This window comes from Podarcis liolepis, assembly GCF_965112155.1.
Source record: "Podarcis liolepis genome assembly, chromosome: 4".
In the NCBI taxonomy this organism is placed as follows: Eukaryota; Metazoa; Chordata; class Lepidosauria; order Squamata; family Lacertidae; genus Podarcis; species Podarcis liolepis.
Window position 1 is genome coordinate 92,621,499 of NC_139558.1, and position 18,558 is coordinate 92,640,056.

Genomic DNA, 18,558 nt, shown 5'->3' on the forward strand with positions numbered 1-18,558 from the left:
AGCCAGCATGGCCAGTGACCAGGGATGATGGGAGTTGTAGTCCAGAAAGATGTGGAGGTTCCCCAATCTTGCATTAAGGACTTGGGACCATCCTGATCCTCACCTGCCTGTCCTGTTGTCCACAAAGGGTTGGGAATACAGTCATACCTCGAGTTACAGACACTTCAGATTGTGTTATTTCGGGTTGCGGACTGCCGAAACCCCGAAGTACTGGAACGGGTTACTTCCAGGTTTCGGCAGTCGCGCATGCGCAGAAGCGCTGAATCGCAACCCGTGTGTGTGCAGATGCGGGTTGCGAACACTGCGGGTTGCAAATGTGCATCCCGCACAGATCATGTTCGCAACCTGAGCGTCCGCTTCTTTGCATTCAATTTTGCCAGAGTGTTTTCTACTCCTAGTGTATTCTAAAGAGAATGACCGAACCCTGTCTCGCGTTTCTCTTCCGTTCTTAGGGGAGAACACAGAACTGCCGACCTTCTCTGCCACTGCGGGGCTCCACTCTGTACTGGAGGACTCGGTGTCGCCCGCGTTCAGTGCCACCGTTATCATCATCGTCACAGTCATCATCTCCGGGAGTGCTTACCTGTGTTTCTTGAAATACATCTGCGCCGGGTGCTGCAAATCCACACAGGTGGTGCCTGTGAGGAGACTGGACCCCAGCAGATCGGAAGAGCAAGTGTAAGTCTTGGTTCTCAGTCAGCTGTTGATGGCTCAGCCAAGAAGAACTCATGTCTACCTGTGAATGAGAACGAAAAGACCAGCCTGTTCCTGATGGTGCAAATAAATGTTGGGAGATGTCTAAAAGGAGAAGATAGCCTGCCCAGGGAATTTGGTCAACCAGAAAACACTTGTGAAACTTTGTGGCTTAAAATCTGGTTATCTACATATGGTTTATCTCCACTGGATAACTGATTGACGTGGACGGGCCAAAGTCCAGCAAGTCACAGCCTGCAGGGCTACTCTGAGTCAAATGCCTGGTTCCACTCCCTGGAAGCCGAATTCCATTCTTGTGGGTAGGAGATGGAATATTTGGGCATTGCTTCTTCCTGTCCCACATACAAGATTTGAAATACCCCTCCACTGCCTGTCACTAGGGGGGGTCTCCCTTTGCAACACCTGCTGTGAGAAGAATGGGTCCGACGTGGTTATGGGGTGGATCAGGTCTCTGGGGCTGAGCCCTTGATTTCCTGTACCTCTCCCTCCCTTCTTAGAATGACTTTGTTCCTGTTTTTACTTCGCCTACAAATTGCAGTGCTGGTGAAGATCCCAGGAACCCGCCACCTTAATTTGTCCAGAGGCAGCTATATAAATTAGTGCATTGGCAAATTGTGTCAAGGGCCTGTGCCCCAAAGTATTGTAAGCACCTAGCAACCTCACTGGGCCATTCCTAGGTCTTTAATGCTAAAGTCATCATGGTCCAATTCGCCTGATGGAAAAGTTGGTCCATCAAGGACTTGCTCTTTTGAACTTTGGATGCTTCTAAGACAAGCAGCCCACTCCTCCTGTGTTGAAAAGAGTCAGTTTGCCTCTAAAGAGGTTGCTCTGTATCTTCTCCGACTGTATTTTCTCCTACTCTTATCTGCATCCGTCAGTGCCACTTATTTAAGCATAAAATGTAAAGGGACCCCTGACCATTAGGTCCAGTCGTGGCTGACTCTGGGGTTGCGGTGCTCATCTCGCTTTATTGGCCGAGGGAGCCGGCGTACAGCTTCTGGGTCATGTGGCCAGCATGGCTAAGCCGCTTCTGGTGAACCAGAGCAGCGCACGGAAACGCCATTTACCTTCCCGCCGGAGCGGTACCTATTTATCTACTTGCACTTTGATGTGCTTTCGAACTGCTAGGTTGGCAGGAGCAGGGACCGAGCAACGGGAGCTCACCCTGTCACAGGGATTTGAACGGCTGACCTTCTGATCAGCAAGCCCTAGGCTCTGTGGTTTAACCCACAGCGCCACCCGCATCCCGTCTATTTAAGCATACTTGTGTGCAATTGGCCTTTGCTATTTCTGTGTTATCAGAGCCTTCCCTCCCTTCAAACAGGAAATCAGTTACACAAACTGCTACACATGCTGTAAAAAACCTTGCTGGCTTACAATGCAATCCTATACAGTGGTACCTCGGGTTACAAATGCTTCAGGTTACAAACTCTGCTATCCCAGAAGTAGTACCTCGGGTTGCAGACTTTGCCCCAGGATGAGAACGGAAATTGTGGTGTGGCGGCAGCGGGAGGCCCCATTAGCGAAAGTGCGCCTCGGGTTAAGAATGGTTTCGGGTTAAGAACGGACCTCCAGAATGAATTAAGTTTGTAACCCGAGGTATCACTGTATTATGTCTAACTCAGAAGTGAATCCCACTAAATTCAATTGTTCTTATTTCTGTGGTGCAGTGGGTCAGTGTGTCTGGCTGTCAGCCAGAAGGTTGGTGGTTCAAGAAGCCCACCCAGGGATGATTCTTGCATTGCAGGGGGTTGGATTAGATGATCCTTGGAGTACCTTGAAACTCTACAACTCTATGATTTTCCAGGATTTCTGAGGCTGCAACCCATTATTGGGTTTGACTGGACTTTGAGGAAGCATGCATAAGGTCACTGTCTCTCAGCATAAGCTACCTCGGAGGGTTGTTGTGCAGATAAAATGGGGAGGGAAGAATCCTGCACTTGAACTCCTTGGTGGAACAGGTGGCACTGTATATAAATGTAATAAATAAATAAATAAATAAATAAATGTAAGATGTCCGTCTGCTATTTTTTTTCAACAGGAGGTAAGCCTATTGCTCCCCCCAGAGGTGCAAGTTGTGTGATGGTGGGTTTTTTAGCACCTGTTGAAAATCTTATCTCTTCACCCATTAGAAGAAAGTTGATTTGACAAAAGCAGAAGTAAATGGATAGGTGCTGTCTGCTGCTCTGGTTAAATGGGTTTGTTTTAAGCTTGTTTAAAATCAGTGGCCTAATTTTCATTTACAGTGGTGCCTCGCAAGATGAAATTAATTCGTTCCGCAAGTTTTTTCTTCTTGCGAGTTTTTCGTCTTGCGAAGCACGTTTCCCATAGGAATGCATTGAAAATCAATCAATGCGTTCCTATGGAAACCGCCTTCAGACCAGGTCCGGGGACAGTCTGTCCCCCGACCTCTTCTGAAAGCTGGGGGGGGGAGAAGGGCTTTTCTTCCCACCACCAGCCTTCAGAAGGCTGTTCTGAAGGCTGGCGGTGGGAAGAAAAGCCCTTCTCCCCACCTCCTGCCCCGCAAGCTCCAGGGACAGGAGGGCTTTGCTGCCGACCGCCAGCATTTTAAAAGCCCCCGCTGTCCCGGGGCGATTTTAAAATGCTGGCAGGCGGCAGCGAAGCCTCCGCTGTGCCGGGGCGATTTTAAAATGCTGGCGGGCGGCAGCGAAGCCTCCGCTGTCCTGGGGCGATTTAAAAATGCTGGCGGGCGGCAGCGAAGGCTTCGAGAGCCAGTGTGGTGTAGTGGTTAAGAGCGGTAGTCACGTAATCTGGGTAACCGGGTTCGCGTCTCCGCTCCTCCACATGCAGCTGCTGGGTGACCTTGGGCCAGTCACACTTCTGTGAAGTCTCTCAGCCCCACTCACCTCACAGAGTGTTTGTTGTGGGGGAGGAAGGGAAAGGAGATTGTTAGCCGCTTTGAGACTCCTGAAGGGGAGTGAAAGGCGGGATATCAAATCCAAACTCTTCTTCTTCTTCTTCTTAAGATCGCCCGGGACAGCAGAGAAGTCTCCGCTGTCCCGGGAAGGCAGGCGGGGGGGAGCAAAGACTTTTGCCCCCCGCCAGCCTTCAGAAGAGGTCCAGGACCTCTTCTGAAGGCCGGCTGTGGGCGAAAGTCTTTGCTCCCGACCGCCAGCATTTTAAAAGAGGTCCCCGGAGATTTCCCTATGGGCTTTCTTCTTGCGAAGCAAGCCCATAGGGAAATTCGTCTTGCGGAACGACTCAAAAACGGAAAACTCTTTCGTCTTGCGAGTTTTTCGTTTTGCGAGGCGTTCGTCTTGCGAGGCACCACTGTAATTAAATGCTTGAGTTATAAGTTGCCCTGGGATCAAAACTGATGAAAGGTTGTGAACAAATGAATAAATAAAATTCCCAGAATCTGTTTATTACCGCAGCTCATCACATTTTGGAAGGCAGGTCAATCAAAAGGGGTGTGCTATGTTTTTCAGTGGGATTCATTAGATATTTTCTCCAAATATCTGAGCGATTTAAAATAGTCCAATAGAATATAAGCAAATTCAGAACCAAACCCTTAGATGAAACCAGTTATCTGGGAGCGAAATAATGAAAACACTACACTCTTGATGAAAGCAGCAAAGTGAAGAACTAAAAATGCACATTGTAGATAAAAACAAGGCTTAAGAGTTCAATCGACACCCTTACCTAGGAGTAAGTGCCACTGAACTCAGTATGGTTCCATATTTGAGTAGGTTTGCACAGAATTGCACACTTGTATCATGAGACACCACCGAACTAATAAATAATAAGAGATAACCCTCTCTAAGCATATGCTGGGTCTTCAGAGCTTTAGAAACTGCTAAAGCAGGTTTCTGTGAACAGTGTTGTGGAACACCTTGCTTCCCTTCTACCAACACATGGAGCCCTCAGGTGGACAGACCCTGGGGAGGCCATCCCAACTGAGATGGATAGCATGAGACTCTTCATCTCAGGGTTGTGGGTTTGAGCCCCACGTTGGGCGAAAGATTCCTGACCTGCAGGATGGTTGGACTAGATGGCCCTCATTGTTGTTGTTGTTTAGTCGTTTAGTCATGTCCGACTCTTCATGACCCCATGGACCAGAGCACGCCAGGCACTTCTGTCTTCCACTGCCTCCCGCAGTTTGGTCAAACTCATGCTGGTAGCTTCGAGAACACTGTCCAACCATCTCGTCCTCTGTCGTCCCCTTCTCCTTCTGCCCTCCATCTTTTCCAACATCAGGGTCTTTTCCAGGGAGTCTTCTCTTCTCATGAGGTGGCCAAAGTACTGGAGCCTCAGCTTCAGAATCTGTCCTTCCAGTGAGCACTCAGGGCTGATTTCCTACAGAATGGAGAGGTTTCATCTTCTTGCTGTCCATGGGACTCTCAAGATGGCCCTCACGGTCCCTTCCAATTCTGCGATTCTATGAGGGATCCTGGAATGCAAAGCTGTCTCACCAAGAAGGTTCTCTCACCTGCTGGGCCGCGTTCTGCCTCCACCGTCAGAGGGATCGTTCCACTGAATACCAGTTTCTGGGAATCGCAGGGCTCTTGTGTTGGGGTTCTGCTTACAGGTTTCCCATTGGGGCATCTGGTTGGCTCCTGTGAGAACAGGATGCTGAGCTAGGCAGGCCATTGGCCTGATCCAGCGGGTCTCTTCTTATGTTCTTAAAGGATATGGACAGTGGAATTGGGATTTGGTGGGTGTGCTCCCCTCCCCGCACTCTTTGCTCTGTGAACTTTCACGTGTCCTCAACAACCAGCGTTTTGAATTGGGTCCAGATGTCAACGGGAAGCTGCCAGAGAAGCAATATATTCCCCGTTAAATAAATGCAGTGTTTATTTCTTTAAATGGGTGGGTGCGCCCTTCATGGGACAGTTCGCCGGGTTGCACAAAAGTCAAGTTGAAGTGGCCGCCAGAGGGAGCCCCAGGAACGTCTCAAAAGGATAATGGTTCCTGGAGGAATCAGCTGGTTCTCTGTAGGAAAATCAACCAGGAGCCAAGACCTTCATGGCTGATCTCAACATATGCAGGTCCCTTTTCACCACTAACCCCCAACAAAAAAATTTCTCACAGCCCAGATATTGTCAGCACAATCCTAGACGTGTCTACTCAGAAGTAAGACCCGTGGAGTTTAGTGGGGGGATTGCTCTCAAGTAGGTAAGTACAGAATTGTAGCCTCTGGGCTGTGTCAGTTTACAATGCAAATAATTAGTTTTTCTCAGGACTGTTCATGCTCATCCCTCACCTGTTGCTTTCAAGCTAGTTTAATTCCAGTTCATGCCATCTGCCAAGATGGATATGATAACCTGATAGATATTTGAAAACCCTTCCCTTGATTAGCTTATCCATACCTTTCGCTTACCACCCATGCCCCAGTGAATAAGGAAGGGAGTGGTGATTGTGATCTTGATGTATGCCCACCCACAACATCACTGGGTGTCGAGTTACAGCTCGGCATCCAAAGAAAAATCAGTCTCACACCATGATAGGTTCCGAAATATGGCTGCTCCTAGGGCTAATGCAGCACAGCTTTTATTGTGTGAAATAGAAAGATACAAAAAATACAAGTCAAGCAATTTGTTCTAGCCAGCAGATAAAGACCTTGGTACTAGACCATGCGAGCGATCAGGCCATGCTACGTTAGCCAATCATATGGGACAGCACGAGCTGTTCACGCGCTATTCATGCTCCAAGGATGCTTCTAGCTATGAGATCACCCTGTAACAATAAAAACTTTGCTCATGCTCTCATGTACAAGCAATCATTTTCCCACATGTCCCCTTTTCTTGTTTATATTATTTAGAGGAAAAGAGGGACCATTAGTCCAAATCGTACACTTCATTGCCTAAGCGTCTACACTTTGCAACATAAATTCCTCTTGTAACCCCTGTGGTGGGCCGTGGTCGGTACCACCATGCAGTGCATTGGGAAATCAAAGAGGGTATGCATTGAATGCAACAACACACCATAATAAAACCAACAATACATGCAATTACAATCAATAATATTTTTCTTAACCATACTCCATTGGGTAACCAAGAAGACAACCACTCCCATGGATCAAAACCTTCAGGTGGATTCAAAGGATTATGGGCTATCATTTGTTCCATATGATCAATAGTAGCAGAGATATTGGTCGATTGATCAGTTATATACATGCAGCAATGAGAATGAATTAAGGCACAAATTCCACCTTTAGAAGCAAGGATCACATCTAAAGCATAATGATGTTGAAGAACTACATTTCTTATTTCTGATATTTCTTTGTTAATCATTTTTAAAGCCAAAATGGTGGAATTAAACAAATTTTCTGTCCAGTTTGCCAATTTATGCAAATCACGGTAATTCATGGCTGCACCTAAAGAAGGCAGAAGAGACCTAGAAATGGCTGTCCCTGTATATTGAGAAATAGGTGATTGTACTTCCCTTCTGTTACGCAAACGGACTGCTGGGAGCTTATCTATTTTATACACCAAGGGTACTACTATACCTAACGTGCAGGTACCAGAAAAAGCAGAGGGGATTTCTTTGTAGGCATGTGTGCCACAAAATAACCATAAGTCAGATTGAAGCAAACATGTAGTTCTGCTGCTCTTTCTCATCCAGTCGAACCAAACATAAAAGTCTCTACACGCAGCTTGTTGTTCATAGGTCATGTAGGTTGTGACATTATTAATTAAGACCTTTGGCCTACCACTCATGGTTATAACATTAAGAAAACAAGAAGATCCATTAATGTATTCATATGTCCAATTACAATATGGATAATGACCTAAAAATATACTGCTATTATGATTAAAACGAAAACAATAAGACACTATTTCTGCAAGCAACAAAACACAGGTGATAAACTTATACGATTGTCCTTCATATTATTGCTAATCTTAAATGAAGCATTTACTGGAATACTAGAATACCATCACCAAAAAAAGCTCAAAACTTCTCAAAACTTTTTAAAATCATTTTTCTCAGCAGCTAAAAAGGCACTAGCCAAGCATATTTCGCTTCAAGCATATTCCACTTGCTGTAACTAAAAAGATTGCAACAAGGTCGAGAACAGAGGCCATTGTATTCGCGGGCCTTGCTAAAGAACCATATTGCAACCTTCTTTCTGTCCGGGAACCATGCCAAAGCACAAAAATGAAACAACTGGAACACACTGAAATCCCTCACCCCCTCCCTTGCCAAGAGTCCACAATAGTTCCAAGACAGCCCTCTGTACATGCTCAGAGGAACACATCATAAGGCAGGACTCCTGAGGGAGGAGAAAAAAAAAATATGGGGGGGTAAAATCCAAGTGATGTCAATAAGGATGAGAATGGTAAATTAGTCCAATGGCTACTTCCGAGCAACCTGTGTGATATTTCGTGGCTCGATTATTGGCATGTAAAAACCACAATCCAGAAGAAGTCACACAGCCATTTCTGCAGATACAGGAGCCCATTTGCTGTAAATAAGTCTGATGTATTGCTCCTTGTACTGCTGAGCCAAAAATCCAAACCCAACGAAACGTGGTGACACAGATGGGATGGTCGCTATTGGGAGGCAGCAAAACTGTAATGATGTTTGGTGGTTGAAGTGGCTTCCCAGGGAAAAGGGGGGCCAATGCAGTAGGGATGAAGATGGCCTTTCAGCATGCCAGGAAACACTGGAACAGCTGTGGAAGAGCCTCTTCCATTGCAGAGGTGACTGTGATCTTGTCTGCTGGATCCTTATGTCCTTTAAGGGCAGAAAACAGTGGAGACAGAGTGGAGGTGGGCAGGTCCAAATAACTCTTTATCCAATTCAGCTGTCCAAGAATTTGTTGTAAATCCACCAGTTTAAAATCAGGAAACTGTAGTTGAGGCGTGACTGGAATGGCTGCAGATGCTGTCAGCTTGTGTCCCAGGCACGTAATAGGTAAGGTCCGCTGGATTTTTCTTTAGCCACTGTCAATCCAACAGGTTGTAGCCTTTGCAGGATTTTGGGACACGGAGGAGGACCAGGCCGTGGCTAGCAGGCCGTGGCTAGCAGTGCCCACTGACTGGCAGGCTTTAAGCATATCAGCAATGGCTATATTTGATGTTGCCATTAGAAGGCGCAGCGCTTGCTTACGGTCCTCATTTGCAAGCTGGCGTACAATCAGTTCTTGTGCTGCCAGGTCCTGAACTTGCCGCTTGAAGGTATTGTACAAGCGATCAACAAATAGTCCATAGGGCTTTGCAGGACCCTGTCTGATGCTCCCCCACCGGCCATTGCGCTCAGTCTTGTCATCAGGGACAGAGGCCAAAGCCTCTTGGGCAGCAGCCGTGGTGGCCTCCCAATATTGAGGATCGAGAGTTAGCTGTTGGGCAATAGTAAGAAAATTGCCTCCTCCCGTCAGCCCATCAAGAACATCAGTTTGGGTCAGCATGACGGGGGCTGGGGGTGCAGGAGCAATCACAGGAAAGTGATTTGGAGTATCAGAATCAAAAGGCAACAACGGAGCGGCGGCACGGAGAGATTCTTGGAGAGGAGTAGTAGGAGCGGTGCCAGAGGCCTTGGGCGGAGGAGGTGGTGTGAGACTGATTTTTCTTTGATTGCAAGAGTTGCAAAAAGAGCAGGGAGCACTTACCGGAGGGATCCGTAGGAGGATGAGAGAGAGGCGCCTTTTTGCCCTGTCCGGGCGGAGATAAGTGCTGATAAGTCCGTAACGTAGTCCAGAATCACATTCACACGGGAGCTCTCACCGGGGATCCACTACGTGGATGAACGACGCGTCTGCAGCCCTTGCGGGGCGAGGTGAGAGCTGAACGTTGTACACACGGGAGCACTCACCAGGGATCCACTACGTGGATGAACGACGTGTTGGTGAGTGCTGAATAATGAAAAACAGGCAGTCACACGGGAGCACTCACCAGGGATCCACTACGTGGATGAACGACGTGTAGGTGAGTGCTGAATAATGAAAAACAACGTGAAGTCCGAAGGCCTCACACGGGGCACCAATTGTCGAGTTACAGCTCGGCATCCAAAGAAAAATCAGTCTCACACCATGATAGGTTCCGAAATATGGCTGCTCCTAGGGCTAATGCAGCACAGCTTTTATTGTGTGAAATAGAAAGATACAAAAAATACAAGTCAAGCAATTTGTTCTAGCCAGCAGATAAAGACCTTGGTACTAGACCATGCGAGCGATCAGGCCATGCTACGTTAGCCAATCATATGGGACAGCACGAGCTGTTCACGCGCTATTCATGCTCCAAGGATGCTTCTAGCTATGAGATCACCCTGTAACAATAAAAACTTTGCTCATGCTCTCATGTACAAGCAATCATTTTCCCACAACTGGGCAGGTGTGGATACACCCCACAGTGCTGAGTCCACCTCCATCCATTTTCAGATGAACACACTGTGTGGTAACGCAGGATCAGTCTGCACTGAGCTTTTATTTTTCGAAGGAAACGGGTTGGAGAAAACGCTCTTCATAAAATACGCCATGGGTCTGGGTTGTGTGTGGACTAGGCAGGAGAAACAAGACCTCGATGTGCATTGCATGTAGAATATAATGTTGAGTGCACACAGCCAGGGCCGGATCTAGGTTTGATGAGGCCCTAAGCTACTGAAGGGAATGGGGCCCTTTATATGTCCAGCTGTCCTTTGTCAACAACCAATTGTCACTGTTTTTTGTATTGAATATATGCTATGTGGTAATTTATGGGCCTAATAGGTATCTAAAGCCATTTGCACATAACAAAATATGTATTTTATCAAAGTAACTGATATAGAAATGAGCAATATATTTTAGGGAGCAGGCTAGCAGGCGGGGCTCATTACTTACATCATAGGATCCTACACAAAACAAAACACTGTTGCTCTATGTAGGTTTTATTTTATTTGTTTTCTATCTTATAATTTGGAACTGTACATCCAGGTTTTCCCCCTTTACATTTTTTGGGGGCCCCCCAGAGAGTGGGGCCCTAAGCAATAGCTTGTTTAGCTTATATGTAAATCCAGCACTGCACACAGCCTTAGTCTGTGATTATGAACAAAATGCAACCAAACAAAAACCACCCCAAACAACCCCTGAACGGTGGTTTCAAAATTCCACACTATGAAAGAAGACAGGTTTTTTTTTTAATGCAAGGAAACTTGGGAAAGGCTATAACTCTGGAAGAGAATGTGCTCGTCATGCAAAAGGTTGCAGGTTCAATCCCCCTAGGGCTGGGAGATTGTTGTTAAAATATAAATTTGTATCATTTAAATTTGTATCCCACCTTCCAATCAAAGATCGCAGGGCGGTTCGCAACATAAAAATACAAAATGAAAACACAAAATGTGTAATAACACGAAGACAAAAACAAGACAACAAACCCCTCCCAGAAACACATTTAAAAGGCCATAGAATGTTATTCGCCTGGTGTGCAAAGCTACATAGTGAGGGCACCAGACAAGCTTCTCTGGGAAGAGCATTCTGCAAATGTTGAGCAACCGCGGAGAAGGCCCGTTCTTGTGTTGCCACCTTTGGGACTTCCTGTGGAAGGAGGCACCTGAAGAAGGGCCTCAGATGATGACCGCAGGCTCCAGGTCAGTTCATATGGGGATGAGCTTCGACTGTTCTGCATATCACACCTGAAGATGGAGCCTTTATTTCTAATACAGTGGTTCCTCAGGTTACATACGCTTCAGGTTACAGACTCCGCTAACCCAGAAATAGTGCTTCAGGTTAAGAACTTTGCTTCAGGATGAGAACAGAAATTGTGCTCCGGTGGCGCAGCAGCAGCAGGAGGCCCCATTAGCTAAAGTGGTACCTCAGGTTAAGAACAGTTTCAGGTTAAGAACGGACCTCCGGAACGAATTAAGTACTTAACCCGAGGTACCACTGTAGTTATAGGGCACTTCCAGACTGCCACTATTTTGCAGGAAGGAAGATTTAAGTTTGTGCAGCTGAAGTGAATTGCAGTTCTCTGGCAACCTAGCACAACAGAGGTTGGGTGGCCCTCTGTCATGGATGCTTTAGCTGACCTTCCTGCATTGCAGGGGGTTGGACTAGATGACCCTAGCACCCAACTCTGACTCTATGAACAAAAACAACAGACCGAACAAACCCGTGCCTGTTTTGGCTTTCTGAAATGTGACGAGGAAATGCATGGGGTGAACAAATCACCAATGGAAAGACCCCACCAGGATGAATTCCCCTTGCCATTTAACTGCTCGGCAGATGGAACAAATGCTCAATAAAGACCAGATACAATTTGACTTCTGCGTAAGCTTTGTTGAAGCAAAGCTTAATGTATTTTTAATATTTTGTTGGAAGCCGCCCAGAGTGGCTGGGGAAACCCAGCCAGATGGGCGGGGCATAAATAATAAATTATTATTATTAATTATTGCAATAGGTCTTCTGCAGGCGCCTATGGTTAACCTTCGAGGGTGGGAACATAGTTCAATGGTAGGGCAGGTGCTTTGCCCACAAAAAGTTCAAGGTTCAATGTTTGGCATCTCTAGACAAGTCTGGGAAAGACCAACCCCTGTACTTGCCTGTATAAGGAGAACATGGTTATCTTCTGCCTGCGTGATCCAACCTCCGTCCCTTTCTGCAGTTACGAAGGAGCGTCTCCACCTCCATCGTTCTGCCCGGACACTGAGGTCCAGTGCCAAGGGCCTTCTGGTGGTTCCCTCATTACGAGAAGTCAAGTTACAGGGAACCAGGCGGAGGGCCTTCTCAGTGGTGGCACCCACCCTGTGGAACACCCTCCCATCAGATGTCAAAGAGAAAAGTAACTACCAAACTTTTAGAAGACATCTGAAGGCAGCCCTGTTTAGGGAAGCTTTTAATATTTAATAGGTTTTGTATTTTAGTGTTTGGTTGGAAGCCGCCCAGAGTGTCTGGGGAAACCCAGCTAGATGGGCGGGGTATAAATAATAAATTATTATTATTACCTTACACGTGTTTCCCTTTTCTCCCGAAAAAGCAGAAATCCAGCAGGCAGTGCATTTCCCTTTCTCCATGTCAGAAGAAAACTGCTGGATTTTGCCTGCCTTGCAGGCATAAAAAAACAAAGGAACCTCGCAAGGGGGGGGGGAGAGGCAGCCCCACTTGACTTTTATAAGTGTTTTAATAGCGTCTGGGTTGATGCTGGAAACATCCTCTTATATCCTGCCAAAGAAATAATTGTTAACTGAAGACAAAGAGACGCATCAACAGGAAATGGAGGCTGATAGAATACTAATGACCATTTAAGGTGATTGAGTCTGAACCGTTATATAAATACATTCAAGGCTGACATCTTTATCAAGAGCTATTAAATGCTGAAGTGCTCAGAGTAAGAGGAGGTAGAATGCAGAGGGATGGAAACTGGCAGAGATAAGGGTAAAGAGGGAAATGATGAGAGAGCCAAGTGGGGTTTTCCTGTTTCGTTCTTTTAAAACATTCCACATCCCCTTATCGAACCAACAGAAGATCACAGTTAAGAAATTGGGTGGGTGAGGAAGTCTGTCTGAATTAGAAAATAATATCGCTGAGATGCAAACGAGGCAATAGTACAAACAAAACCTAAAGCAAAAAAAACCTGGAAGTTGGAGAAACTGTGGGCTATGTCTGGTACTGCATAAAGAAATACCAACTTATTTTCTGTTTCTTGTTATAATTTATTTTTTATTTTACATTTCACACCAAACAAACTAATTTTGCACTGAATTTCAATACCCCATTTCAACCTCCCTCCCTTTCTGCAGTTAGGTAAAGGTAAAGGTACCCCTGCCCGTACGGGCCAGTCGTGTCCGACTCTGGGGTTGCGCGCCCATCTCGCTTAAGAGGCCGGGGGCCAGCGCTGTCCGAAGACACTTCCAGGTCACGTGGCCAGCGTGACAAGCTGCATCTGGCAAGCCAGCGCAGCACACGGAAATGCCGTTTACCTTCCCACTATTAAGCGGTCCCTATTTATCTACTTGCACTTAAGGGTGCTTTCGAACTGCTAGGTTGGCAGGCGCTGGGACCAAGCAACAGGAGCGCACCCCGTCGCGGGGATTCGAACCGCCGACCTGACGATTGGTAAGTCCTAGGCGCTGAGGTTTTACCCACAGTGCCACCCGTGTCCCTAATGTAACACTAATGTCTCAGCAAATGAAACTGACCTGTAGAAAACGTAATTTGAAAAAAGAGACATTGCAGATACTTTTGTAAACCAAGAAATCTTCAATAAAAATATATATTTAAAAAATAAAGATCAGGCTTTGCTTCTCAATCAATCAATCAATAAGTTTTATGTTGTTTGGGTATCTTAAATCCTATTATTCCCAAAAGAAAAGGTTCTGTTTTCTTAGAAAAGGTTATCTTAAGAATAAATGTGAACTTTAATTCCATCAGCACATGGGTAACGCTGCTAAATTGCATCTTGAATCTGCTTTTCAAAACGACATGGCCATGGGATTATAAATCAGTGTTTATAACAATTATGATTTAAAAATGTGCATTGTTCACCCTCCAAGTCTCTTGCCTAAGACTCAATTGACTGGAGCAAACAGGGCTCCAACGTCTGCCCCATGAGGAGGCGAGCGAGGAGGAAGAGGCAGCCCAATATTTTCTGATGCCTGAGGCCAAGGACAAAAGGACATCCCTGCCCATTCCCCATGCAGAAACCAAAGGGAGTGGCAGTGGAGTCTTACTTCATCGCTGGTCAGGGGGCAAGGAGTGTCCTCTACCTGGGGGCAGCAGGCTAGCTTAGACTTCTCAGAGGAAATGTGGGGTGTGGGAGGCTACATCCTCTGCCGGGAATGTAAGAAAAGAAATCATAGTCTATTGTCTCCTCCAGCATTGGTCTTTAATCTTGTGGATCAGGAACAGAAATAGATAAAAGGCAGAAACTGGTGTCAACAAGACTCTTCAAAGTGTTTGCATCAGAAGCACTGGGTGTGTGTATGTCAACGTTTGACCTCCGCATCAGGCAGCAAAAATCTTGTGCCGCCACTGTTTCCGTGCTAAATCAATGCAGTGCCTGACCTTTCTTCGCTTAAATAGGCTTCAATGCAAGGATACCGCTAGATCCTTAAAAATCTCAGGCCACAGACCGAGGACATGAATTTGTATACACTTTGCATGTGCTAAATTATACGCACGGGGCAAATTTAGACTGGCTTTCAAAGGATTAAGCTGCTCTGCAAGTGACGGGGGTTAAACAAAAAAGGGGGAAGGGACTGCAGATCCCCCCCCCCCCGGTGCAAATGATCTGAGGTTTTACACACACATATTTCTACACTGGGCTACCCCTTAAAAACATCCCTGGTTAAGTGGCTTGATACTGTTCGTTGCTGTTTTTTCCTGAGAATTTTTCGACTTTCTGATAATAATGATCATTTTTCGTTCCTTCTCTTCTCCCGCACAAAGCTACTGTTTCCCTAAAGCTTTCAAAGATCACAAAATGCCAGAACTTCAAAGAGCTTTTTTTTAAAAAAAATAAAAATAAAAATAAATCAGACATACCCTTTGTCGTTTCTCTTAACTAGACAATTTGATGAGGCACTGATTTCACCTTTTATAAGCCATGAAGTTCCAGCCACCGTAATGAGCTGAAATAACTTGAAGGGACAAAAATCAAAGGTATATATTAGTAGAGGTGGGGGGGGGGTGCTGCCCTAAACCTAAGATACCTATTAATTGCAGAGCAATATCCAAAAGATCAAGAGGAAAATGTGAGGTCGAATTTGCCGCCTCCTGAAATACTCATCTCGGTTTATCATGCCTGGTAATAGGAATATAGAGCAGCAATATCTGAAGTAAGAAGTATAGGCTGCAATGCCTCTTTCCATCCGAGGGCCACAATCCATTCTGGGTGATCTCCAGGGGGCCAGAGGCGAAACTGGAGATATCGAAAGATTTACTAGGCTACACACTCAAAACACACCTCTCTGTGTTATCAGAGTACAAGTTTGCATTCCTGCCCGGGAAAAACGCTGCAGGAAAATGCAAAACAGGGTGTGGTGTGTGGCTCGGAAAGGTGTGCTGCCTGCAGGGAAAGGGCCAGATGGAGAGGGCCAGATTTGGCTCCTGGAGCTGAGCTTCCCCAACCACAAGCCAACAGTGGGAGGGGCCACAGCCAGTGGTGGGTGGGACCACTCTTTCTGCCATCCCCTTCCCCTTCCCCTGCCATTCCATTTTCTCCCATCCTTCCCCCTACCTAAAATTAGACTGAGGGTACATGAAATGAGGCCGAGGGCCACATGTATCCCTCAGGCTTTCTAGAACAGGAGCACTCACTGGCATTGGACGAGACACCAGTTCTTCCTTCCGCCAAGGATTTATTGAGAGCCAACGTGGTGTAGTGGTTAAGAGTGGTAGACTCATAATCTGGTGAACCTGGTTCGCTTCCCTGCTCCTCCACATGCAGCTGCTGGGTGACCTTGGGCTACTCACACTTCTTTGAAGTCTCTCAGCCTCACTCACCTCACAGAGTGTTTCTTGTGGGGGAGGAAGGGAAAGGAGAATGTTAGCTGCTTTGAGACTCCGTCAGGTAGTGATTACCTACAGAGACATAATCCCTCTTCCTTAGCTGGGATTCCTGCATTGCAGGGGGTTGGACTACATGATGATGATGATGATCTGACCCTCCAAGTGTCCCTATTTTCCAGGGACAGTCCCAGATTTACCGTCCCGGTTTCTGATTTGATCCCAGAATGTCTCACTTTTCCTTCCCTATTTTCATCGGAGAACTGCTGGAGGGTATGTGATAACAATAATTTCTTATGCCCCAGCCACTTTGGGCAGCTTCCAACAAAAATACAGAGGGGGAAAGGGGGAGAAGGGGGGACCCAAGCATTAAAAGCTTCCCAAAACAGGGCTCCCTTCAGATGTCTACAAAAAGTTATATAGCTGTTTACATGACTCCCAGGGTCCGTTCTAACTCTGCAGTTAACTCTGCAGTCTACGATTGCTCTATCAGTTTGGAGAAGTTCCAGCTGAATCCCACTGAGAGAGTGTGGCAGACAATAAAGAGGATGTTGAATCGACCACTTTCCTTGCCATTCCGGACAAGATGGGCTGCAATCAGATGGTGGCCTCGGACCATATTGGCATATTGGCAGAGCTGCTGTCTGCTTAGATGTCAATAAGCTGCTCTGCGAAAGATTGCTGCCCATTTATTTGAACACTGAAGTGATGTAAAACACTGATTGTGCAACGTGAAGCCGTGGTGTTGTGTCATCACCACTAGCTTGGGATGCCGGCACCCAGGACAAGGAAAGTGTTGTGCTCCTAAGGCAAGTATTGCGCGCTCTAGCCAGACCCTCCATGTGGCGCTGCTGCTGCTGCTTCCGGTCTGAGCGGGTGGTCCTAGTGCTCTGTTAAGCCTTGCCAGGGAGGGTTCAAATCAAGGAGTGTGGTGGAGTCTCCTTCTTTGGAGGTCTTTAAGCAGAGGCTTGACAACCATATGTCAGGAGTGCTCTGATGGTGTTTCCTGCTTGGCAGGGGGTTGGACTCGATGGCCCTTGTGGTCTCTTCCAACTCTATGATTCTATGATTCTATGAAATCACATGCAAAAATTGTATGTTAGGAGAACAGCACACCAAAATGCTGGCAGATTTCCCCAGAAGGTGGTGGTGGTTGCAAACTCTGGAATTGTGGCAAGCTGAGCTCAAGACTGGAGTAACGAAAAATTCAGAAAAACTGAACCGGGCTGGTGAATCCATCCTTATTCAAACTTCCTGCCCCCTTAGCTGCTGGGGCCTCTCCTGAATTGTTAAAGGTTAGGTTTTCTCCAAAAACCATTCATTCCTTTTCCATCTATTGCCAAGGGCAGGATTCCGGATGATTAAATAAAAATAAAAAACCCCTGTTTTTTGTTCCTATTCTTCCTGTTAAAACAAGCAAGCCCCATGGACCTTGGAGGTGAGAAGCTCTTTAATGTCCCGCCGACAAAGATCGGCACATGCTGTTCTTTCACACTTGCAACCGGAACTGTCCCACGATCTCCAAAAGAAAGTCCCGTGCACTTAGAGACTGAATGGGAGTCCTCTGATGGTATCACAAAGGATTCCTTTGCCAGAATTCAGCCAGCGGAGCATTGGTCTCCGAAATACTGCTGCCGTCTCTGGCACCTGCATTGTCCTTGCCATTTTTCTACATACCGTATTTTTTGCTCTATAAGACTCACTTTTTCCCTCCTAAAAAGTAAGGGGAAATGTGTGTGCGTCTTATGGAGCGAATGCAGGCTGCGCTGCTATCCCAGAAGCCAGAACAGCAAGAGGGATTGCTGCTTTCACTGCATAGCGATCCCTCTTGCTGTTCTGGCTTCTGAGATTCAGAATATTTTTTTTCTTGTTTTCCTCCTCCAAAAACTAGGTGCGTCTTGTGGTCTGGTGCGTCTTACAGAGCGAAAAATATGGTATATTTCCACACGCATCTGGTGCCCTCCAAATGTTTTGGACTGTGATTCCCAGCAGCCCCAAACTAAGTTTTTCTGTGGGGCACACTGCTCCCCACCCACCCTGCCTCTGCACCTGTATTGCATGCCTGCAGGGCCGGCCCAATCATGAGGCAAGGTGAGGCAGCTGCCTCGGGTGGCAGGACCCACCGGGCAGAGGCGGTTTTAGGATAGCGTGAGCGGTTTGGCTGCACTAGGTGCTGTGTTGCAGGGGGTGGCAAAACAATGCTGTCAGAAAGGAGCACTAGAGGCAGGGGGGCCTTAATTTTAGTGTCACGCTAAGCACCGCCGAAATTTGAGAGCCCAATGTCTGCCACTGCACTGGGGCAACAGATCTGCCCTCCAAGGAGTGCATTGTCTGCTGCTACTGCTGCAGATTTTGGCTGTGATGGCTGTGAAGAAGAAGAAGAAGAAGAAGAAGAAGAAGAAGAAGAAGAAGAAGAAGAAGAAGAAGAAGAAGAAGAAGAAGAAGAAGAAGAAGAAGAGTAGTAG

The 18,558-nt window shown here is 46.6% G+C and overlaps 1 protein-coding gene across 1 annotated transcript in view; it reads left to right on the forward strand.

The window, feature by feature from the left end:
• LOC310705780 (uncharacterized protein) overlaps positions 1-3,397 on the forward strand; it is a gene marked incomplete at its 5' end in the record, with an annotated part of 58,520 nt that extends 55,123 nt beyond the window's left edge. The window contains one exon of the mRNA XM_083500603.1: positions 453-3,397. Within this exon, the coding sequence (XP_083356729.1) occupies positions 453-682 (230 nt within the window). The 3' untranslated portion in view covers positions 683-3,397. The remainder of the gene's footprint in view (positions 1-452) is intronic.
• Between the last annotated feature and the right edge of the window lie 15,161 nt (positions 3,398-18,558).